General features: G+C 46.1%; 1 protein-coding gene across 7 annotated transcripts in view; it reads left to right on the forward strand.

Moving 5' to 3' along the window:
- Positions 1–17,663, forward strand: part of NFATC2 (nuclear factor of activated T cells 2) — a 148,392-nt gene extending 130,729 nt beyond the window's left edge. For 4 of the 7 annotated variants that reach the window (XM_073236439.1, XM_073236440.1, XM_037006303.2 and 1 more), the window contains exon 10: positions 13,131–17,663. In XM_073236439.1, the coding sequence (XP_073092540.1) occupies positions 13,131–13,186 (56 nt within the window). In that variant the 3' untranslated portion in view covers positions 13,187–17,663. The other 3 variants (XM_073236436.1, XM_073236437.1, XM_073236438.1) reach the window with 3 other exon arrangements.
- Positions 17,664–24,079: the final 6,416 nt, after the last annotated feature.

A 24,079-nucleotide genomic window follows, 5' to 3' on the forward strand; every position in this document is an offset into this window, starting at 1 on the left:
CTCTGTCCTGGGTGCTGGAGATACAGCAGTGAATGAAAGATGAGGTCCTGCCCACTCAGGGCGATGCCAGCCCAGCCCAGGGAGTGTGGACATCACATCATGGGCCTTTTAGATGCAGGGTGTCTGTAGCCTGAGCCATGCTACCCTCTGGAAATAATGGGATCCATCACCACAGTAACCATGTGCAATGGAAAGGCTGCGTCCACCCTGGCATATCTGTGGGGTTCACCCTTCCGCATCTAATGCTAAGCCTCCATGAACATTGGTACATGCAAATACATCTGTGGGCCATAATGATATATGTGAAAGCATGGGGCCTGCATAGAAGGTGCCCGCTAAATGGTGCTTCCTTGGCCTGTACACACACTGTGCTTTAGGAACTGTGGAGGTGACCTTGGCCGCCGGCCTCCCATCTTTCCAAGTGGCAACCCCGTCAAGGCCTGGATGAGCAGCCCGCCAGCCCTCAGATGCTGGCACTGCTCTCTCAGCCCCTTGATGGAGTCGTTGTCTGTGAATTTGGAGTTCCAAGTCATGAAGGCTAATGGTGGAGGCCTGGGGTAAATCCTGGGAAGCTGAGTTTGGGGATGTGCCCTGTCTAGTGTTACTTCATGAGGGTACGATGACTGTGTCTCCCTGGAGAATAGCTCAGGGCAGGTGACTGCCTCTTGCCACTTGGGGCTTGGCACCTTCTTGACTGCAAGCTGACCTGCCCTCCCCAGCTGCTAGTGACAATCCCTCCTCTCGGTTAGCACCTCAGCTTCTTACTCAAATCCTGGGCTTCAGAACTGCCAGGTTTACTCATCCTGAGAGCTGGGGACTGTTTGGGATGGGACTCAGCATTTTTCTCTTAAGCTCTGAGGTCTTGCTGATAAGCTGTCTGTGTGGCTGGGGGCTGCGCGGGCCTGTTGCCTGGGCTGGCTTCCGGAGCCTCTGGTCTGCAGAGCGGGGGTAACTCACAGAGCTGCTATGCATGCTGCTGGCCCAGCGCAGCCAGTGCGCAAGCAGGACGGCCTGGGAGGGGGCCCCTTGGGCAGGATGTGAGAATGCATCTTTGAGAGCACACTTGACCTCAGACCCACCCACTCTGTAAAAGCAGAGAGGGCTCCCAAGGTGAAAGTGCTTTGGTGAAGGAGGGTGGCCTGGCTGGCTGATCATTTTAGCTTGTTAACCAAACATTCTCTGTGTGGTAGGCTAAATATGTATTAACAATGATAACAGGGACAGCTGCTGACATGGTTTCTGTTAGCTTAACATTGTGCCAATTGTATTCATCACACATCTTTCTGGGATACACATTATTATCCCCATTGTACAGACGAGGAAGCTGAGGCTCGAGATGTGAAATGCTTGGCCCACGTTCGCTCCATGAATATGGAGGGCTGACTATGTGCCAAACAAGGTTTGAAGCACCTGTCATGTGCTGACTCATTGATTTCCTCTAAAATTGTTAGGAACAATTATTGCCCACCTTTCACTAGGGAAGTGCAGCCAGGGCCTGGCTTGCCTCAAGTCCATGGCAGGATGTGGCAGGGCTGGATGTGGAGGGGTTTGGACTTGAGCAGTCTGGCTCCCCGTAGGCTGTTTGCCTGCAGCTGTGCCCCAGGGTGGGAGCCCCTCATCCCTGTGGTCTATCACCCCCACCCCACCAAGAGACTTACAGCCTTACCAGACCCAGAAAGGCTGTATTTGTGAGATCAGTGGAGGGTGCAGAAGGGGCTGTGGGGCTGGAGGGATCCAGGCAGCTTTGGAGGCTGCATATAGAGATGCAGGGTTCAGATGCATAGCAACAAGGCGCGAAGTTCTCAGGTATCATAGAGGGGCACGTGCTGTGGTCGAGATGTTTCCTTTCAGGACATATTGAGTTTTAGGTGTGTGTGCAAGCACACTTCTTGGGGAGTTGGGCTGTGAGCTGGTCATGACATATGTGGGAGGACACATAGTGATCTGGAAGGTGAATTTATGGGAGGGTGGGGTGGAAACTGGGCTCGAAGATTTAATAAATAATCAATGAATCCTTTCCAAGTGGCAGGCGCCATGCTGGTATGCTTTCGAGCCAGGCCGGGGATCGGCCCTCTTCCGGGAGGTCATGAGGACGTGTTGTGTGATTCTCCGGCCTGAGAGAAGTGGCTTGGGAGGGAAATGCTTCTTACCGCTCTCGGCTTCACCTGCTAACCCACCTGGGGTTTCTGGCAGCACCCCCTCCTCCCTAAGCAGGGATAAGTACACTCCAATGACTGACCATGAGTGATTAATGCCTCCAACCCCCAAAGAGAAAGATGGCTTCCCAGACAATTAGGCACTCATGTTATCATCTCGTTCATGCTCACAGCCTGCTTTGTGGGTTCGCACCACTGCTTCTTTCCCGAATCTCAGCTGGAGCAGTACCAAGTGCTCTCCTGCTTCTGTTTTGGCAACAGCTCGCTTTCAGTGCTCATTTTGTGGCTGATGCCTCTCAGCAGAATTTCGGGGTCTAGGCTGAAATGGCAGAAGGACAAGGAAGCAAGCTGTGGTTTGCTTAGAATGCTTTCCCGCCTGTGGCTTCTACCTCAGAAGCTGTGTGGTTACTTGATGGGAGAGGTGCAATGTGACGGCCTGAAATCAGAAGAAATTCTGCTGAACTGGAGAAAAGGGTGGGGCTGAAGGGGCACACTCGGCTCAGGGCTGAGTTTACGCAGATGGTTAGTCCTTCCTCAGAGGGCAGCGACCTTAGAGAAAGCCCAAGCCTTTTCTCCCTAGGTTGTAAGCCTGTGTGGAATCATGGGGAAAGTAGAGCCGGACAAGATGGCAGCATGCTCTACCGTGGCTGGAGGGACATCCGCATCTTCCTTGTGGACCATCACACTCAATGTACCTTGGGTCAGCTCATGATGCAGATGCGTACGGGTTTTCCCCATCTCATTCGTTCTCATTTAAAGACGCGTGCCTATGCTCTGAGGCTGGTGGCTAGTTGTATAATTTGTCAAGGTGACGGATTCTTGGGTCTGCGTTTTTTGTCTGTAAAGACTGTAGTTTTGTATTTCATCTGTTGACAGCTTGTGCTTTCATGTTAACTATCAGTGTAGATTAATCAGGGAAGCACTTCCAACTCATATCCTAAATTATCACTGAATTCACAGGACTAGGGCACCGATTCACTGATTTATGCCTAAGGTTGTAAAAATGCAACATCACTGTAAAGGTCTTCAGCTGTAGGCATTAAGGGACCACAGACCAGAGGCCCCTCTTTTTATCTTTGGGTTTACAGATGTCACTTAGGTAACATGGTAACTCTGAACACAGCCTTCTCTCTTGATGTCTACCTCTGTGTCACTAACAACTGACCAGAATAGTCACACTGCTCAATGGATTAAATTCCTCTTTCAATGTGTAGGAAAGCAGAATCATGTCATTGGTTGTGGGGTGGGCTGCTTGGGCTGGTCTGTCTCCTTCCACATCTTTTTCTCTCACTGTCCCATCTTTCTTCCTGAGGGGACCATATTGCAGAGTTAATAAACACCTGCCAGTAAGCTAGCTCTATCATCTCATTTAATCCTCACAGCAACCTTACCAAGGTGTTCTTTTCCCCATTTTGTGGGGAAACTGAGGCTCAGTTAGAGGCCATGAGACTTACATGGATGTACTGACTGTGCCTTTATTCCAAGGGCTTCTGATGCTAGTCCACATGTTAACCCAGCTCCTGGGGCAGCCCGACCATCTTCCAATGTAGGAAGCCCTGGCCTGGGACTAGTGCCCACAGCGCTGGGGCCTGTTCCCAGCAAGTCACTCTACTTTTCTCTTTCTCTGCCTCAGGCATAGCACCACCAGCTCCCAGAGATGACTGTGGGGATTAAATAAGGCACCCGAACAGTCTCTTGTGGGGAAGGATGGTTGGTGGGGGGCTGGGTCTTGAGTTGAATTTGGGGTCTAAGTTGAATTAAAACAGGCCCTTCCTCTGAGTCTTGTTACCTCGGTCTTCCACCAAGAAACATACAATCGAAGAGTGAAACTTCATGACTAAACAGGAAGCTGCACCTCAAAAGGCCGTAGATAAACTGATCAGTTTGTTGCTTTATAAATTCTCTGAACTCTCTTGACAAGGGGCGGGAGCGGATTCAGGGCAGGACTCGGCTCTGCTGGCTCTCTGAGTCCACTGGGTCTCTCCTCGAAGCACGTGTGCACTGGCCGGCTAAGGGCAGGGGCGTGGTCTCCGCGTTCCACCCAGATTCAAGCGGCTGCTCCAGAATGGTGACCTTGGACCTGTACATGGCGCCTGACACCTTGGATGGGTATATGGATGCCATAAACATGTCTTGGCCATTAGAGCACCTTGAGCTGTTTTTTTTCTAGGGAAAACAACTCAGCCAGATGCTCTACCTACATTTCTAACAGGACCTCTCGCTGTTGGGCAGGACCAGGCATCCCCACACAGGGCAGGGAGACAGGTGAGGGGCCAGGACAGCGTCCGGACAGGAGGTGGTGGAGGCTGTTAGTTTGAGGGTAAATCCAGAAGTATCTGCCTATGGAGGGGATGTGGGCTATGACCGAGATTGGCCTCAGGGGCCAGAAGAAGGGAGCAGGCAGTGCAGGGGCTGGTAGAGAGGATGAGGAGCCCGTTTGGGCCATATCGGTAGGTTCAAGATGCCCAGTGAGCAGATACCTAAGTCTGAAGTTCAGGGGCTGGTTTGGGGCTGTAAACACTAATGTGGTCCTTGTCGGGGCAGAGGTGATGTTCAAGGTCCTGAGTGATGGAGCTGACAATGCCTGTGGCTCCTGGGTTTGGAGCAAGGGAATGTGGAGGGGGGGAAGGGAGGCACAGTCAGGGAGTAGCCTTGGGGCCACAGGCACCTGGACTTGTGGAGAGTGGGCCTTTTTGCTTCAGGAGATGGCCTGAAATGTGTGGTACAAGTTGTGCTTATAGCAACTACAGAGGAGAGGTGAGGTGGTTATTTTGTTCCGGGTGGCAGGGGCCCGTGACAAACCCCAACCAGCCCCCACCGAGCAAACCCTAGTGGAGCCCCACATTTGGAGGCCAGGCCTGTAACTGTGCAACTGCTGAAAAGGTCTCATTATGGAGATCTACTGCCTTCAAGGTGAGATTTCAGGGAGTTTGTACCTCTCCTTACAAGAGTATCCTGGCCTTCCTAACGATGCTCAGAAAGCTGCAGCTAGAAAAGGCCAGATTGTTCCCTGGGAGCAATTAACCCCAGAAAATATTTCTGAATCAGGCACTCAAAAAACAGATCTGCCCTTGAAATTCGGCCGTAAGAAAACAAGTTTTGAAAGCTCTATGCATTACATAGCTATAGGGGGGAATTTGTTGCTTAAAATTGAAGAGAAATGTGTTATAATAGAATGGCTTACAATGTAGACTGCTCACATCTCCTTTTTAAGTGCCTTCAGTGCTCTGATTGGGCGAGGGCTATAAAAATAGTAACTTCTTTTTTTTGTCAACCCCCCCCCACCAAAAAAAAACAGGAAGAAAAGGTGCAAGCGTCTGAATTTGCATACCCACCAAGGTTACATCACTAGTAAGAAGGAAATGGTTCAAATTTAGCATATATAAAAGCCTATATTTTAGTAGCTCTCTCATGAAATTCAGATATTCTTTGACTGTAGCAGAATCAAGCTTTTTAAATTTTATCTCTGGAGTTGACCATGACTTGAAACTCCAGGACATACCAGGGCAGGGCTCTTTTGTCTAGCTTGAAAAAAAAAAAAAAGGCCATAAGCTTGCTAATGCACTTTGACCTCAGATCTTAGCACAAAATCCTTCATCTCAGTGATTGTTACCCTGGTGTGGGGTTAATTCTGGCACAAATGTTAAGATGATGCAGAATGGGGGCGTCAACTACAGCCAGAGGTTCTGGTCTGGCCTGGGTTCTGATTGGCCCTAGGTTGTAAGAGATGCTCATTAAACAGATGATATAAGCATGAGTTGGAAGCATATTAGGGGTCGAAGGTGATTTTTTTTTTTCTTCTCAAAATTGGTTTTGCAAATCTTTTTCAGAGCTGATAGACACACACCTTAGCTGGATACAAAACATATTATGAAACAGAATGACTGTGATCTTTGATCCGAGAAATCAAAGTCAAAGGTAATTGATATCTTTTGCCTCTCTTTTTGTTTTCCAGCTGTGTGTTTCCTTAACCTGAATTTTTTTTAAGTGAAAAAAAAAAAGCCCTTTACAATCTGAAGGCCCTCTCTCCTCGCTTCCCAACCATCTCCTCACAGACCCCATTTCCCGCTCTCAAGGGCTGGCCCCCACCCACTTCGTGAGGGGACACCCCTGGGATTCTCTGTGAGGCTGGAGCTTGAGGTTGGGGTGGGGTGAGGGGGGCTGAAGCTCCGGGAATTTGCATGCTCTGCTGGGGGCCCCACCACCTCCCCCCAGGAAGAATGCAGCAATGGCATGTTCCTGCATTTGAAAGTTCTCCTGCACTAGGCCAGCTCCTGTTTGGTTTTGTACACTTTGCTTGGTGAATCCAGTTAGCAAGGCTCTGCTGGTGGTGGGGTAGTTGGTGCTTTGGAACCAGAGAGGGCGCGCAGGGCAGAAAAGCTGGGGAGCTACTCTCGAAGCAAATCGTGCTTAGGTAATTTCCAGTCTTGAGCTCATCAGTCAAACTTGCAGCTCATTCCAGGATAGAGCTGTGGTTTTCCCACTGAGCTCAGGAAAGCCCCTCATCTAGCTTTAGGTAATAAATCCACCCCTGTGGACTTGGGATTACACAGAAGAGCTTGGAAGCTGGTGCAGGTGTCAGGAGGCCCTGGGCAGAGAGCCCCTGTGGACAGCGGGGAGTCTGTTTCCCTTTCTGTGCCTCAGCAGCAATGCTACTGCTGTCCTTTGAAATCCTCTGCATTAGAATCAGCACACACAGTGCCCAGCACATAGTGAGCCCTCACCGCAGAGCACACACCGGACATCAGCCCATGTCTCTGCTGTCGGGTTGCAGCTCCCTGGTTCACAGCCATCTCCCTGGCTTGCTGGGCTGCGGCTTCTGAATGGTCCCTTTGTCAGTGAAAGTGACATTACGTCACAGGCCGGACCCAGGAGTCCTTGGCAGCATCACACCCGTGGTCGCTCTGCAGATGCAGTAACAGTAACCGTCCGAGGCCACGCCTATCAGCACACACAGGACGTCCCAGATGCACGTTTCCCAGAGGGTGGGGCCCACTGCGATACCAGGGCTTCACGGCAGCAGCGTGGCCCTTTGACGGGAGGACGCCTCGGGCACATTCCCCAACAGCGATTATGAAACACTGTCAACAGTCAAAGGCAACAGCAAGACCAGAGACTCTTTGCTGGATACCCACCAGGAGCCACACTCCCTCCTGAGGGCTTCGCATCCAAGGAGTCGGGATTATAAAAATGCAACTGCAGTATTAGTGCTGAGGGTTCTAGCTGCGCAGAGAAGTTGTCAAAGGGCCTTTTTAGTCTGCCTCCTCCCTCCCTGGTGTCAGAAGCTGGCGAAGCTCCTGCCCTTGCAGGGGCTTGGGAACTTGAGCAAGTCGGCTCTGATCTGCAGGCCCCCAGAGGGGGCTTACGGGCACTTCATCTTCAGACACCACCCACAGCTTTGGGCCACAGGCCTATCAAGGGTGTTTTGTCCTTTACACAGAGCCCGGGGAGTCTGGCCCGGCTGCTCTGGAAAGCTCTTCTCCAGTGTTCCTCAGCGCCCCAGAGCACGCAGAGATGGCTGGGAGGGGACGAAGGGCTGGGCACTTACGTAGGAAAAGCAGAGGCCTGGAGAGCTGTGTTCTTAGAGGACAAATCATTTCAGTTTTGATACCAAAATCACAGTGGAATGCCCCAGGCCGGTGGCTACCTTTCCTCCTTAACTGCTTTCTATTGCTAGAGGGGAAGCAGGACTGGTGCTCGTGGACAGTGCAGGCCCTGGGCTTCCCTCCCGCCCCTCAGAGTACCATCTCGCTTGGCTCCAAGCGCAGGTCTTGGGAGTGAGTCCAGCGAGACACCGCAGGGCAGAGGAAAAGGGCGGCGGGTGGGCCTTGCACCCAAGATGGCTCCTGGACCCGCTGACTGGCCTGCAGATGGCAGCTCCCCAGGTCCTGTTAGAGCTTGAGGGGGGCCTTTGTGGCTGTGGTCCTGTGGCCGGCCCCAGGCTCTCAGGCTGTCGTGGGCGCTCACGTGGTCTAACCACATTTTAGAAAACATGCTTGAGGTTTGGGAGAGAGGCTGGATGGGGTCTGTCTACCCCACCCTGTTGCTTCTTTCTCAGGGGATTAAGTTCCCAAGACAGCAGTTAAGGGAAAAAGGCACAGAGTCAAAAATTACCCTTGGAAGTCTCTTAAATGCTACCTAAGGTATAATCTTTGTGGTTTTCTGTATGCAGCCATGAGCAGCCATTCTTCTGTAAGCTGAAGTTTGAGAACCTCTGAGCTCAGCTCAAAGAAGGAAGTCAGCATGCAGGTGTCTGGGCCTTCAAGTGAATCAGAAAATTCCTGGGGCGGAGTGGAATGCTAACGGAAATCAATTCCGTTTTTAAAAATTTAACACTAAGTCAACCCAGAACTGTTTGATGAATAGTACTAGTAAGAGACACAGGCTTCCTTAGATAGCCAGCCCCTAGAAGCAGGTGAACAAAATACCCTTTCCTTTTCTTCTTTGTGATTGGCATATACTGGGGGTCAGTAAGCTAAGTCTCAGGCCACATCTGGCACCAGCCTGTTTCGGTGAGTGGAGTTTATTGGCACACAGCTGTGCCCATTTGCTCACAGTTTGTGTATGGCTGCTTCCACACTGTAACTGTGGAGCTGACTAGTTGCATGAGGGGCCACAGAGCTCCCAAAAGTGAAAGTATTTTTATCTGGTCTTTACAGAAGAAGTTTGGTGACCCCTTGTATATTCTCTTCTTTTTCATGCCTGAAGCCTTTTTGTTGTTAATTTGTAATATGTATGTATGAATTACTTTTCATCATACATACTGAAAATATATCATAGATTGATTTTTCAGAGTGTTAAAGAGAACAATGTGTAATTTTTGTATACTTACATCGATCCATCTTTACTTTTCCGGCTTCAGCCTTAGATGGCAAGCTTAGAAATCACCCTGAGGTGGCAGACACATTTGTCAGCAGTGTTTCATCACAGTGCCACTCCTTAAGGGTAATGAAAGGTCAGGGGTCCTCACGGCAGGCTCAGTACCGCTGGCCTCAATTCTGTTCTGAGAAAGTGACATTCAGTGACCACCTTAACCGCTCAGCACGTGGCCTTGCTGCTCTTAACTTAGCAGAGGTGGCCTTGGAGGAAAGGCAGTGACTGCTGAGCTTAATAGTACAATCTCTTTACCAGTTGTGCAGCCATATAGTGTATGGGTTAATAAAACGGGTGCAGGCTCACATCCTGATCCCTGCCCTTCAGCTGCTATGCCAAGTGACCGCCTGTCTCCATTTCCCCATCTATAAAGCAAGGATAATTGGATTATTAGGGTTGGTGTGAGAAATAACTTAGTACTTGGTACAGTGCCTGGCACATAGTTAGCTCTCCATGAATGTGAATGGCTTATGGTCTTTTGTACAGAAAAGGCTCCAGACATGTAATGGACTGGTATCCCATTTGTCAAGTGGGTGACAGAGGAAAATCAGCTACCCTAAACCAGATGGCCTAGGCTGATGACATGGGGTCCTCATGGTGGGCTAAGATGCGTGGCGTGCATCAGGTGCCTGCTGTATGCGTGGTACAGTGGGATCCAAGTGACTCAACCTGGCACAGGAAGGACACACAAAGCATTTTGAGGACTCAGTACTTGGTTCTAGAGGGAGGCAGGGTCCCATAGTAGGAACATGAGATGGCTTCCAGGACAAGGTACCGTTGGACAAATCCCAGTGCTGACAGTATGACCTGCGGCTGCCTGCTTAAGGTAGCCTCCCTTTTCTAAGCTTCCATTTTCTCGTTTGTTAGTAAATGTTGAATATTTCCTGTGTACCAAGGCACTGTTTAAAAACTGGAGATTCAGCGGAGGAACAAGAATATAAAGCACTAGATAGAGAGGGCAGGGGGTGGCCGCTGTAGATGGCCGCCAGGGCAGGCTCCCGGAGGAGGCTGTGAGCAGAGCCTTGAATAAAGCATGAGGCAGAAAAGCACTAGGGAGGTAGGGAGAGCAGGGCAGAGGCTCTGAGGCTGCCTTGGGCACCACCGCACAGACGGAAGTGGGTGTGCCTGGCCTGCAGAGTTGGGAGGACAGCAGGAGGCGAGGTCACAGCCCGAGCAGGGCCCAGATCGCAGGGCCTGTAGGGGCCCCTAGGGAAGCAGGTGGAGGACAGGTCCAGAGCTGAGTTTTTAGATAAGGGTGACCTCAAGCTCAGTGGGGAGACCCTCCCTCCCCTAAAAGACTAAAGATGGGGAAAAACAGAGGGAGAGCTTTCCTGGTGGGCAGCACAGAACTGATTCAAAGCGCAGTGCAATCTCCCTTTCCCTTTTCCCTTCCACCCAAATCCTCGAGTCTGCCAGGCTGGGAGGAGGCAGGAGATGGGGGTCGGGAGGAAGTGCTCAGGCAGACCCTCTCTTGGAGCTTGGAGCCCAAGTTCTCAGGGTGGCATGGCTACACTCCCACTGTAGCCGCCCCGCTGGCATCTCTGCTCCACAGCTTTCTCCTCGGGCACAGCCAGAAGAGCAAGAGCCGAGGTCTCAGAAAGACAAGGCCCCTCTACCCTGAGCGGTCTCAGTGGGCCTGAGCGCCCAGCTGCCCCCCTGCCCGCCCCCGCGGGGAGACCGAAATGCCAGTGCGCGCTGAGTTCTCCGGGCCCGTTAGCTTCTACCTGAGAACGGCTTTCAGAAAGCGGGAGGGGAAAGCCGCCTCTGCCCGCGTGACGCATCTCCCGACGTCCATCCCCTGACCGGCCCCAGCCGCAGCCCCGTCTTCTGAGAAGGAAAACCCCCCTTTTGTGAGGGCCGTGGTGCCAGCACCTCTGCCTACCAGGTATTTTTAGAAAGTCAAGGCTGTGGAAAGTTTCCATTAAGGATAGACCTCTCTTGTTTCCTAGGTTGAGAAAACAGGAAGCCCTCCAGAATCCGGGCTTTGAAAAGTTTCGCATGAAGCCGCCCTGACCCCTCGTCCCCCGGGCACTCTGCTTTCTCTGCGGCTTCACAAAGGGCTCTCAGCTTACCAGGCCCTGGCAGGGCTCCTAGACCACGGAGCTCTCTGGCTGCCATTCCTACAGGTCGTGAGCCCCTGAGAGTGCGCTGGGCCCTAGTAAATAGGAAGTGCCCAATTAATGCTCCTTAGCTGAGTATGAATTCATCTTCTGAGTTCTTTGTAAGGGAACCATTTCCATACTTTGGAAATGTTCGTTATTCTAATACAATCTCATACATTAACATATATGTTTCATATTCTAATACATATAACCATCTCATATATATATACATATATACATACTACCATACGAACCAACACCTGCTCTACACTGGTCACTGTGATGATTTTGTCACTTGCATTATTTTATCCAAGCTCCTCAACCACCTTAGAGGGAAGATAACGTTTCTATACACAATTCACAGATGGGGAAACTGAGGCACTGAGCAGTAAAATGGCTAAGGCAGGATTCAGCAAGGAAGGCAGCAGCAGAGGCAGGATTCTGACCGTGGCCATCCGGCTCTAGAACCTGAATCCTCGCCTTGCGTATGCTTTCAGCATGCATCTGAAGGACGGCAAGCTGTGCCGGGCTGGATTCTGGCACAGAACCGCCCATTTGTGCAAAGCCCTGAGCTCAGCATCTGACACACAGCGTGGGGAAACTGCTAACCATTGTAGCTAACAGCTTCTCCTTGCCATTTACCTGGTATGTGCTAAGAGCTTGGGTGTACCTGGATGTCTACCATCCTCTCAACCACCATAAAAGGTACACACGGTTATGATTCCCACTTCACAGATGAGAAAACTGAGGCACAGAGAGTTAAAGTCACACAGCCAGTTTAGTGAGGGAGCTGAGCCAGACTTGGCTTATGCGGCTCTAAAGCAGGCTGTATTCGCTTTCTTCTTACAGGGGTGGTAGACCCATCCATGCAGGGGGCCTTCTAGGGAAAAGCACCCTGGACCTAAGAGGGTTCAGCCTGAATGTGGAAAGGCTGAGCAAATCCCAACAGTTAACCTTCACTGTTGGTTTTCCATCTCTCACTTTAGGATAAGGTGAAGATGTTAAAACCAAAGCTTGAGGCGGCTGTGGGAATAAGTCAGTGTCAGAAGCAGGAGTGGGGATTCATCTACCTTTGATGGGACCCAAAGGGATCTGCCTCCTCTCCTTTCCCACTCCTGGGACCAGTCATCACAATTCACCTGCAAACTGGATGTGTACACACCCCTCAGGGCACATCACATATCTGTCTGGAGTCTGGGCTGCCACCCTTAATAGCAACTTCTTCTTTCCCAGGATGCTGAAAGGAAGCCTCTCTGCCAGATCCGTTATTCAAAGCCCTCACTGCCTTGATTCCGGGAACTAGTGCCCCAGACAGGAGGCCACAGTGGGAGAGGACAGCTGCCTTGTTGGTACCTGTGGCTGGCATTGCGTTCGTGGTTCCTTGCTAGGAATTCCACAGTCCTTTAGGGTTCCGGGGTGACCGAATTTTCCAGAGCTCTCTGATGTCACTTTCCATTTTATAGAAGATTTGCGACACAGTCTTTCAGAGTAGGGTGCAGGAGTTCCTGGTGGTGCTGAAAGGAAGAGATTAGGTTTATTTCATGGATGGCTGCTGTTTGTCCACCTTGTTCTCACCCTCTCTTTCTAAGCACCCCCCTCCTTCTGAGAGCTGTATGTTTGGTGGGTCAAGGAGCTGTGTGTTGGTCGTGTAGTAGGCATTTTCTGGGTGTCGTCATAACAAAAGGAGTTTGGTATGAGAGCCCAAATTGAATAAAATAGGAAAGAATGTGCTGAGAACATGCCCTGTGGCCCAATTCCTTTTTGGCCATGATTTTTAAGTTAATTTGGATGATTTTCACTAACAAACCTGTAGCATAAAATATTATCGCCCAGAAAAAAAAAGTCACAGCACAGGAAGGAATGTGCGTTAAAAATTATAGACATTGTCACAGAGAACAAAAACGTATTTTAAAAAAATAATATCATGACTGTCTAGGTTCCCGAAAGTGAATCTGATCTGTGTCTGGGTGTGCCTCTCTCTCTCTCTTTTCTTTTGTAGTTAATGAAATAATCAGGAAGGAGTTTTCAGGACCTCCCACCAGAAATCAGACGTAGAAGATGCCATTAGCAAGACACCTTCCGTATCTGACCCCTCCGAGCCTTCCACTGCCCCTGACCTTCCGTTTTCTTTACTGTACACCTCCTGGCCTGGAGTCCACCCACGGGACAGCGTTCCAACAGAAAGCTGATTCTCAATTAAGGAGCACCCCCACCCACCCACCTCTGTCTGTAGACACCGGGGAGAACCCTCTGCCTTTTGATTTTTGTTTTAAATCCCAACAAGCATCTCAGTTGACTTGCCGGCGGCCCATCCAAACCTAAGTGCCTGCTGACCAAAAACGCATTCTGAACAAGACAGCACGCTGGAACACGCCTGAGAACGGAGTGCCCGCGGCCAGGGATGCGGGCTGGGGTGGGGGTGGAGGATGGGGGCACCGTGATGAAACCCCAGCCGTCGCGTTCATTTTTCCAGGTCACAGATTCCTGGTGTAGCTCCTGTCCCTTTGAAGGAAAGGAGTTCTCAAACCGAGCAACCAAAGGGACCTGGCCCCAGAGTCCGGTTTACAGGCTGGAGAAAAAGAGAAGCCGGACCGTCATCCTTAGAGACTGCCTCTTCGACATGACAGTTGGGCCACTGCAAAAGCTTTATTTTTAAATTTTCACTTTTGGAAGCAAAGCCGTCTGGCCCATACAAGATCACCTGTTAAAACTCAATGTTAAGTTATGACATATATACACGTTTGTTCCTTTTTTTTCCCCTCTGCTTCAAAAAGCAGGCCAACGGCGGCTAGAGGCGGCGTGCTCTTGGCCAGCCACTCGCCACCCCCACAGGACACGCCCACGGACTGGAGAAGGAGTCCGGGCAGCAGAGTGGACCCCGTCCACTGCAGCCCCACGTGACGGCTTTTTGACATTCTTGCTTGCTTTCTTCCTAAGCTGCAGTGTTTTTCCATAGTAATTAAGGGTCTTAAGCATGTGCGTTGAATTTTGAGAAGGAATGGTAGAAGGGCTAAAGCAGAACTAAAAATTAAGGTGCAGGTATTTTTGTTAAGTAAAATGGTGGTGACATGAGGCAATTGGCAGGCCTAAGTGTTTCTCTAAGTGGGTTCCCCCACGAGAGGAGAAGGGCTGAATTCCCTCTGTGGCCCAGACTCAAAGTGGGACACTGAAGCTCAGGATTTGGCCCCAGAGTTCACAGGTTATTTTTACCAGCACCCCTTTAAAGCTCCCCTCAGGCCCAGAGACCCATCTGCATTCGCTGCCCTGTCTAAACAGAAGCAAATCCACTCATGCGCATCCCTTAGTTTGGTGGGTGCTGCTCAGACCAGTCATTTTCGTGATTTTTCCTCCAGTTGTCTTTCTCCACCATGCACACTGAGAGTCCTCAAGAATTTCTCCTTTGGTGCAATTTTGGCAAACAACTAAAACCCTCAGAGAACTTGGCAGGTGAATTTTTAATCACACAGATGTGTATCTGCTTGCATTTATTGCAGACACTCTAGGATAAGCCAAAGATTCATTTTCAGCCATTTAATGTCTTCCTCAATAATCCACACAGAGTGTAAATATTCCTAGCACTCTTCAAAAGGCTGTACTTAGTGATTTCTCAATCAAATCTGGTGGGCATAGGCCTAAGAAGAGAACCATGGCAGTTAAAGATCCACTGTGGGTTTTCTAAGTATTGGCTTTCCCATCAAGGTTACCCAGAGGTTAAATGTCCCTGCCCACCGGGCCAGGGGCACAGGGCATGTGACCGTGGCCTGGTGTGTTTGGTGCTCCAGATAAAGGACAGAATGCCCGGGTTGGGACTTGTGTACCCCACACTGTGTAGCCTTTTCCTTAAAACCTAGCATTTATTTTCCTTAACAACAGGGAACTTCTCTGCCCACCCCAAGCACAGAGTTTAGCAAAACTCTCTTTTAAACCAAGTGCCAGTAGGAAGTTGTCCGCTACTGCAGACCTTCTGGGATGCAAAAATTCTACCTAATTAATTTAAAAAATTCCTTATACAAGTAGCTTTTACCTAAAGCATTTTCTCTCCAGCAATATTGACTTCACTGGGGAAGAGCTAAAGTGTTTGGTGAATGATTTGGTCACCCTTGACCTGGCTAGGAGCCATTTTTTTGCACATGAGGGAATTTGGCCTTTCCTCAGTTATCTGAATGTCTGACCCAAGTGCCTTCCTGCTATTGTAGCAAATTTGCTCAGCTTCATTGTGCATGGGCTGAAAAAGGACTAATGCGTTTTCCATCAATCTTCTAACCATGTTAGTGAAAAGAAACTCCTGGTAGTTCAAACTCCTGTACATATATATGTGTGTGTGTGTGTGTGTGTGTATACACACACAAACTCTTTTTCTAAGAAATCTTAGTTGATTAGAGGAAGCACTTCCATACACAACTATACCAAATAGCAAAGGAAAGAAACACAAGCATTAGTTTTGAGACGTAAATGGGCAAGAGAACGCGTGTTCAGAAGCGACAGCTGTCAAGAAAGTTTTGTCAGTTACAAATGCAGGAGGCAGTTTTGCCAAGAGTAATTGCTCACGAAGTATTTTCAGTATGGGAAGAGGCAATAAGATCCTCTAAGAGAACGAGTAAGGCAGGCTATCCAAATGGTCAAGATGTGTGTGTTGCACGTGTTAGAAGGATCTCAGGTCGAGGTTTGCACTTGCTACAGCCAAGGTAATGTAAATAGGTACCACGCCCAACAGCAATCTACCATGTTGCTGAATGTAGTATATTTCCAAGGTTTGCAAGTCTTCCTGTATTGTACAAAAATATTGCTGCTTGATAATATATAATAGCAATCCAAATTAGTATGTTATTAAATTTTATTTTCTTATCTGTATTTTTATGCTTTTTATCTGTCTTCAAATTATCATACCTGTTGGAATTAGAAACTATTTATAAATGGTCAGAAATCTTTTTCAATGGCCTTTTTACATATATGGTGATTTTTTCTTCCTTAAGAGTAATGATGTATTCCTGAACATTTGTTAATCATTCCAGAAAAAAAAAAAAAAAAAAAAAAACAAGAACCGACCTCAGAGCCTGATAGTCACCTGTCTCCTAGAAGAAAGCATCTCCGAGAAAAGAGGGGGGAAGGCTTTGTGGAGGCGGGAATCACCCATTAGTTGCCTGACAATGGCGTTGACTTACTCAGCTCTGAGCCATGATCTTATCACTAAGAGCAGAACTGTAAAGTGTTTAGATCCCCCAAATCAGTGGCCTAGTAGGTGATTTGGTTTTAAAACAAAACTGCCTGTGCTGTAATGGATTCAAAAAGAGTTCATATTCACAGAACCCTCAGTGCAGGCTACTGTTTACAGAGTTGACCGAATCCTGGTAGGTAACCCCTGTATGCATTATCCAAAGGACATCTTGAGTTTTCCAGCATAGGCACAACCTGGGATGGATCAAGTTGATTCCTTCGAGAACTGAGAAGCACTCATGTGGCCTTTCTTGTTTACATCCAGTAGCCAAGACATCCATCTCAGGGAGCCAGCCTTGGTCCGTGTGGGAGCTGTCATATTTAGACAGATTGAATGCTGATGTGTTCTGATTGTCACTCTGAACTAAACAGAGGCCTAATTTGTTTATTTTCATGTCAGAAAACAGTCCACATGCTTTCTGTTGTTCAGAACTTGAAAGAATGTCAAGGGGTCCTGTTAATAACTTTGTTCACTTCAGTTTACAAGAGGCATGGAGGTTGTGGCATTCTTGACAAGCTGGGGTAAACATTCCTGAACTCATTTTTTTTTTTTATTAGAGGGACAGCCATTTAGCAGGTACCCAAAACATCTTCCTTCACCTCTGGTCTCCCAAGCCTGGGATTTGGACATTAAATCTTACAGAAAGCAGCCAGTACAAGTGTCTTCCTGCATTCCAACTAAAGGCTTAAGAAGTACCACATAAAACTGTGGTTGCAAACTTCAATTTCTCTCAGCTTTCACAACCTTGAGTTATAGCCAACATCCTAACTCAGATTGTTTAAAAACAAACTTTTGTGGTGAATGCTGAGCTAGAGATGGCCCCCAAGCAAGCCCCTCTGGAGATAAGATGGGGTATTAGATGCTGGAAGAAAGGTTTAACAGTCTGCCTTTATGCAATTGATGGCGGACTAAACACCTGCTGAGGTCAGGGTTTGGATGACTTAGATGCAAATCAGCAGGTGCTTTCTGCATTCTGATTGGCCCGAGCAGACGGATGCTGTGGTTGGGACAAGCTCAGCATCCTCATCTTGTCAAAGAACCTCACCCTTTTGCCTCTACAACCCTGAGAAGGGAGAAAATATTGAGACTAAGGAACTAATTAGTTCTCAAACGAATAGAAGTCTCTGCAACGGGATAGTGCTGGAAGGCTTATGTTTTGAAAATCTTGACTGTTAAAGAAGTTTGAATACATCACATTCCTATGCAAAATGTTTTTAATCCCCAGTTTAATGTACTTTGTTTTTGCTATATGTAAAGTATTTTTATACAGCTTGTATCATGATAGTTTAGCAATAAAACAGTTGAAAGCAATGACAACTTTGGTGTATCTTTCTTCTTTCTAGAGACTGTTCAAATATCCCCTTTACATGTCCAGTTCATTCAACAAGGGACAGTTTTGTGTGCACATACTCCGTTTACTCTTTGTCTCATCCCTATGAGGTAGGCACTGTCCATTTTACAGCTGACACTAGGGTTCAGAAACCACTTACCCAAGGTGACAGAGCCATGCGGTCAACGTGGATTCGTCCGAGTCTCTCCCTGCTCTCTCTCTCGCAGCTCTGTTGTGGTTGTGTCTCTAGACCTCTTTGGAAGTGGCAGCCAGGTAAAGTAGATTCATGGTGCCCACCTTGGGCCAGCTCACAGAGGAGCCCAGAGCAGCCAATTGGGCTGAGCTGATTGCTTAGAAGGCAAATGTATCCCTTTGCTTGAACATCTTACAAAAATCTCAAAGTTAGAAAAAAAAAGAATAACTATTTTTTACCAACAAACCCACAAACAGAATTAGATATGATAAATACTAGAACTTTCCAGCTGGCTTCCTCCTTACATCAGCTTTTTTTCCTTCACACCTAAGAGGTTTTGAAATAATTGCTATGTAAGTTTTATTATTATTCAAACAACTTCCTCCTACCCTTAAGCCCCAGGGAAGCAGGATCTTTGCCCCAGGCCCTGTGCTTCAGGATCCTCTGTGACCCTACACTTGGGATCCCTCCCTGTGCCAGGACCCTGCAGTACCTCGCAGCAGGGTGTGCCTAGCACATGCAGGGTCCTACGTGGGTTCTGGCTGCTGGAAGCACCTGCCTTGAAAGGCTGGAGTCGCCCCTTCTGGTGGCTGGGACCAGCTAAGTTCCCATTTCTTCCATTCAGGCACAAGGTCAACAAGCACCCCCAAAGAGCTGCAGACCCCACACCTATGGCGTCTAAGCCAGTTTCCAGAAGACACAGTATTGAAAACAAATTTTTTGTGGCATCGATTGGGTCACCAGAATGAAACACTGAGGATGTCTCAAATTGCTTACGTAGACAGGAACCCCACAAAATGTTGCCCAAGTTCACACACTCTAGGGGCAACTCTGCCCCCTTGTGATTTTTACTATAGCTGTGTACAACCACTTTTCTTTAAACTAACTCAAACTGAAAACCTTAAGCCACTTTTTCTGAATAGAAACCCAGAACCATCTTAAGCAGAAAACAAGGATAAAACTAAACAGTCACTTAAAAAATAAGTCTGCATTCTGTATTTATATGTGAGTCACATTTGATAAACACAGTCAAATTCACCCAGTGCCTTAGTTGTGCCAGATGTAAAATGGTAAGAATAAGCCCCATGTCTCGGGCATTGAGTGCTTCTTAAATGTTAGCTATCGATGGAATAGCCCATCAATCAGCAAACAGGTTTAAGATTCCCCCATGGCTGGATACTTTCCCAATTCTGGGAAGGAAACAGAGCTCTGACAATAGGTCTTGAATTTTTCTAACAATACCATTAAAGCCACACGCTTTATCTTAATCCAATTTAAAAATCCTGAAATAACCGGGAAACACACCCTGGGGGCAACTGGCTAGTCCTCCTTGGGGGAAACTTTGCAATCTGTGAATGTCCCTTGCTACATGCAACAGCATGGCGTGGTTCTTTACTAAGGAGCAGAAACAGAATGCTGGTTTAGTAACAAGTGGAAATTTAGGAAGTAATAAAACTTAGAGGAGAAAAAGTGCTGACTCCTATACAGCCTGTTCAGGTTCATAAATCGGAAGGAAACTCTTTTCTTGGCAGGAGCAGGTTGACTATGAAATAATCCTGAGAAGGAGGCATAGATGACAGGGACCATTAAGAAATGAAAGCAAAGTTGTTTCTTCCACTGGAAGACCCTGGTGGCTGAAGGAGCCGGAGGCACATTCACTGCAAGCGTCCTGCCGTGTTACGGTTCAAGGATGAACGAAGTTGGACCAAACTTTCTCCAGGGAGGACCCCCCACTTAAACTGCCTCTGCCTTTACCCTCCTGGTAAAATTCAGAAGTTGAACTTGATAAATGGCCCAAGTGAAGTTATCACCGAAGAGATGGAAACCCCTGTGTTGTCCCAGGATTTCCAGGAATTCTTAGTTCACCAGAAACTTCAAACTCTGAAACTTTACATGAACTCCAGATACAAAGTACAATGATGATCTGATTTTTAACTTTTTAGAGGGGAGGATGAGACAGGCTTCTATGAGCTACTGATGAAATTTCTCAGGAAACTCCCCCAGAACATACTTTGGCTGGTTTCAAGTGGCCCTCAAAAGATTCAGAGGGTAGCTGCCTATTACCTGGTCACGAGCCCTCTGCAGTTAATGCCATCAGGACAGCTCCTGAGGAAAAGCATGCAGAGGACTGTCTTGGCACCTTCTACATACACCTTCACATACACACTTCTCCAGATGCCTATGCGACAGCCTATGTGACTTCTCCACTTTGATGGTCAGGAGGCATTTCTGGCTCAGCATCCCCTGATTTTCCTAATTCCCTATCTCCTCTCCTCCTATCCCCACCCTGGTCCTCCAGCACACCCTGTCCTCCCCATCAGTTTGTGGCAACACCATCTAAGTGATTTTTATCCTGGATCCTCCACTGTCCCCAGCCCCACACATCATCAAGTCTTGGAAGGTTCATCTCTTAAATCAGTTCTTTGTTTCATGCCCACTGGACCACTTTTATCTTGTGCCTGGATGACAGAGCAGCCTCCCTGCTGCCCTGGCCGACCCCACAGAGCAGCCAGACTGAGCTTAAAGAGAACTCAGATCACAGCACGCCCATGCCTAAAACCCTCCGATGGCTTCCTTTTGCATTTAATTTTTTCCAACTTTATTGGGGTATAATCAACAAAAATTGTATGTATTTAAGGCATACAACATGAAATCTTGGTAAGCGTAAAATTTGTTGTATATGTCAAATAGGTTGATTTTTGGTAAACATTCATCACTTCACATAGTTACTTTTTGTGGTGAGGTCACTTAAGATCTAGTCTTTTAGCAAGTTCCAAATACATAATACATTATTAGACCTGTAGTCACTGTGAAGTACATTAGCTCTCCAGAACTTACTGATCTCATATCTGAAAGTTTGCTCCCTTTGACCAAAGTCTATTTTCCCCCCATTCCTGGTAACCACCATTCTACTCGTTACTACAAGTTTTACATTTTTAGGTTCCACATGTAAGTGGGATCATGCAGCATTTGTCTTTCTCTTATTTCACTTAACATAATGTCCTTCAGTTTCATCCATGTTGTTACAAATGGCAGGATGTCCTTTCTAGGGCTGAATATTTGATTGTGTGTACACATATGTATATATATATATATATATATATATATATATATATATATATATATATATATATATCACATTTTCCTCATCCCTTCATCCATTGATGGATACTTAGGTTGTTTCTGCATCATGGCTACTGTGAAAAATGCTACAAAGAACATCAAAGTGCCAATCTCTCTTCAAGATCCTGTTTTCATTTCCTTTGGATATATATCCAGAAGTGAGATTGCTGGATCATATAGTAGTTCTAGTTTAATTTTTTGAGGAAGCTCCACACTTTTTTCCATAGTGGCTGCACCAGTTCACCAATAGTATATAAACAGTCCCTTGTCTTCACGTCCTCACCAATACTTAATTATTTTTGATGTTTTTATAAACAGCCATCCTACTAACAGGTATGAGGTGATATCTCATTGTGGTTTTGGTTTGCATTTTCCTGATCTGTGATGTTTAGTACTTTTTCATCACCTGTTGGTCACTTGCATATTTTCTTGGAAAAATGGCTTTTCAGATCGTTTGCCCATTTTTAAATCAGATTGTTTGGTTTTTGGCAGTTGGGTTGTATGAATTCCTTTTGTATTTTGAATCTTAATATCCTATGAGATATATGGTTTCCAAATATTTTCTCCCATTCCCTAGGTGGCCTTTTCATTTTGTTAATGGTTTCCTTTGTTGTGCAGAAGCTTTTGAGTTTGATGTAGTCCCACTTGTTGATTTTTGCTCTTATTGCCTGTGCTTTTGGGGTCAAATCCAAAAAAATTATTGCCAAGATTCATATCAAGTTGCTCACCCCCTGTGTTTTCTTCTAGAATTTCCATGTTTTCAGGTCTTACATTCAAGTCTTTAATCCATTTTGAGTTGATTTTTGTGTATAGTATGAGATGATGGATCATTTTCATTTTTTTGCAACACCGTCTATTGAAGAGACTATCCTTGTCCCATTATATATTCTTGGCATATTTATTGAAGATTAGTTGGCAGTATGCGCATGGGTTTATTCTGAGCTATTTCATTCCTCTGGTCTGTGTGTCTCTTTTTCTATCAGTGCCATGCTGTTTTGATGACTATAGCTTTGTAATATAATTTGAAATCAGGGAGTGTGATGCCTCCACCTCTGTTCCTGCTCAGGACCACTTTGCCTGTTGGGATCTTTTGTGACCATACAAATTGTTGGATTGGTTTTTCCAGCTCTGTGAAAAACGCCACTGAGATTTTGATAGGATTTACATTGGCTCTATAGATTTGCTCAAATGTCCATATGATGTAAACCATATTAATTCTTTCAATCCATGAACAGAATATTTCTCCATTTGTCTTCAGTTTTTAATCAGTGTTTTATGGTTTTCAGTGTACAGAGAGGTCTTTAACCACCTTGGTTAAATTTATTCCTAAATATTTTATTTTTTATGGTATTATAAATGGGGCCATTTTCTTAAATTTTGGGAATAGTTCCTTGATAGTGTATAGAAATGCAACTGATGTTTATTTTGTATACTGAAACTTTATTGCATTTGTTTATTCTAACAGATTTTTTTTTTGGTAGAGTATTTAGCTTTTTCTATATATAACATCCTATTATCTGTAAACAGAAAAATTTTACTTCTTCCTTTTTTATTTGAATGATTTTTATTTCTTTTCCTTGCCTAACTGCTCTGGTGAGGAATTCCAGTACTGTGTTGAGTAGAAACAGTGAAAGTGACTTTCTTGTTTTGTTCCCAATTTAAGAGGAGCTTTCAGCTTTTCATTGTGGAGTATGATGTTAGCTGTAGGCTTAGCACTATGACCTTTAACACATAGATGTACATTCTTTCTATATCTCATTTGTTGAGTTTTTTTTTAATCATGAAAAACGATGTTGAATTTTGTCAAATCTTTTTTGTGCATCTGTTGAGATGATCATGTAATCTGTATCCTTCATTTTGTTAAGGAAGTATATCACATTTATTGATCTCTGTATATTGAAACATCCTTGCTTCCCAGGGATAAATCCCACTTGATCATGGTCTGTAAACCTTTTGATGTGCTATTGAACTTGGTTTGCCAGTATTTTGTTGAACATAGATGCAAAGACCTTCAGCAGGGATATTGGCCTGTAATTTTGTTTTCTTGTAGTGTCCTTGGCTGGCTTCTGAATCAGGATAATGCTGGCCTTGTAAAATGAGTTCAGAAATATTCTCTGTTCTACAATTTTTGGACGTGCTTGAGAAGCATTGGCATTATTTCTTTAAATGTTTGGCAGGATTCGCCAGTGAAGCCATCTGGTCCTGGTATTTTCTTTGTTGGAAGAGATTTTTGATTACTGATTCAATCTCCTTACTAGTAATCAGTCTTTTCAGATGTTTTTTTCATGATTTAATCTTGTTAGTTAGTAGGTTTCTAGGAATTTACCCATTTCTTATAGGTTTTCCAATATGTTGATGTATAATTGTTCAAAGTAATTCCTTATGATCTTTTGTATTTATGTGATATCAGTTGCAATGTCTCCTCTATTTAGATGACATGCTACTTATAGAAAACCCTATAGATTACCCCCCAAAACTGCTAGAACTAACAAATTCCTTAGATTTGCAGGATACAAAAATCAGCTGTGTTTCTATACACTAAAATTATCCAAAAGAAATTAATCCATTTATAATATATCAAACAGAATAAAATACCTCAGAATAAATTTAACCAGGGAGATGAAAGATCTATATACTGAAAAATATAAGTATATAGACTGATAAAAGAAAGTGAAGACAACATGAATAAATGGAAAGATAGTCCATGTTCACTCCACCCAAAGCAATCAAGAGATTCAATGTAAACCATATCAAAATCCCAATTGTATTTTTCACAGAAAAAAAAAATCCTAAAATTTGTTTGGAACTGCAAAGCATCCTGGATAGCCAAAGCGATCTTGAGCGAGAAGAACAAAGCTGGAGACATAACACTTCCTGATTTCAAATTACATTAAAAAGCTACAGTAATCAAAATAGTATGGTACTGACATAAAAACAGATACATACATCAACAGAACAAATAGCCCAGAAATAAAGATATGTTCAGTTAATGACAGAAAAGGAGCCAAGAATGGGAAAAGGACACTCTTTTCAATAGATAGTGTTGGGAAAACTGGACATCCACACATCCACATGCAAAAGAATAAA

Source organism: Manis javanica, chromosome 5, assembly GCF_040802235.1.
Source record: "Manis javanica isolate MJ-LG chromosome 5, MJ_LKY, whole genome shotgun sequence".
NCBI classification, from domain to species: domain Eukaryota; kingdom Metazoa; phylum Chordata; class Mammalia; order Pholidota; family Manidae; genus Manis; species Manis javanica.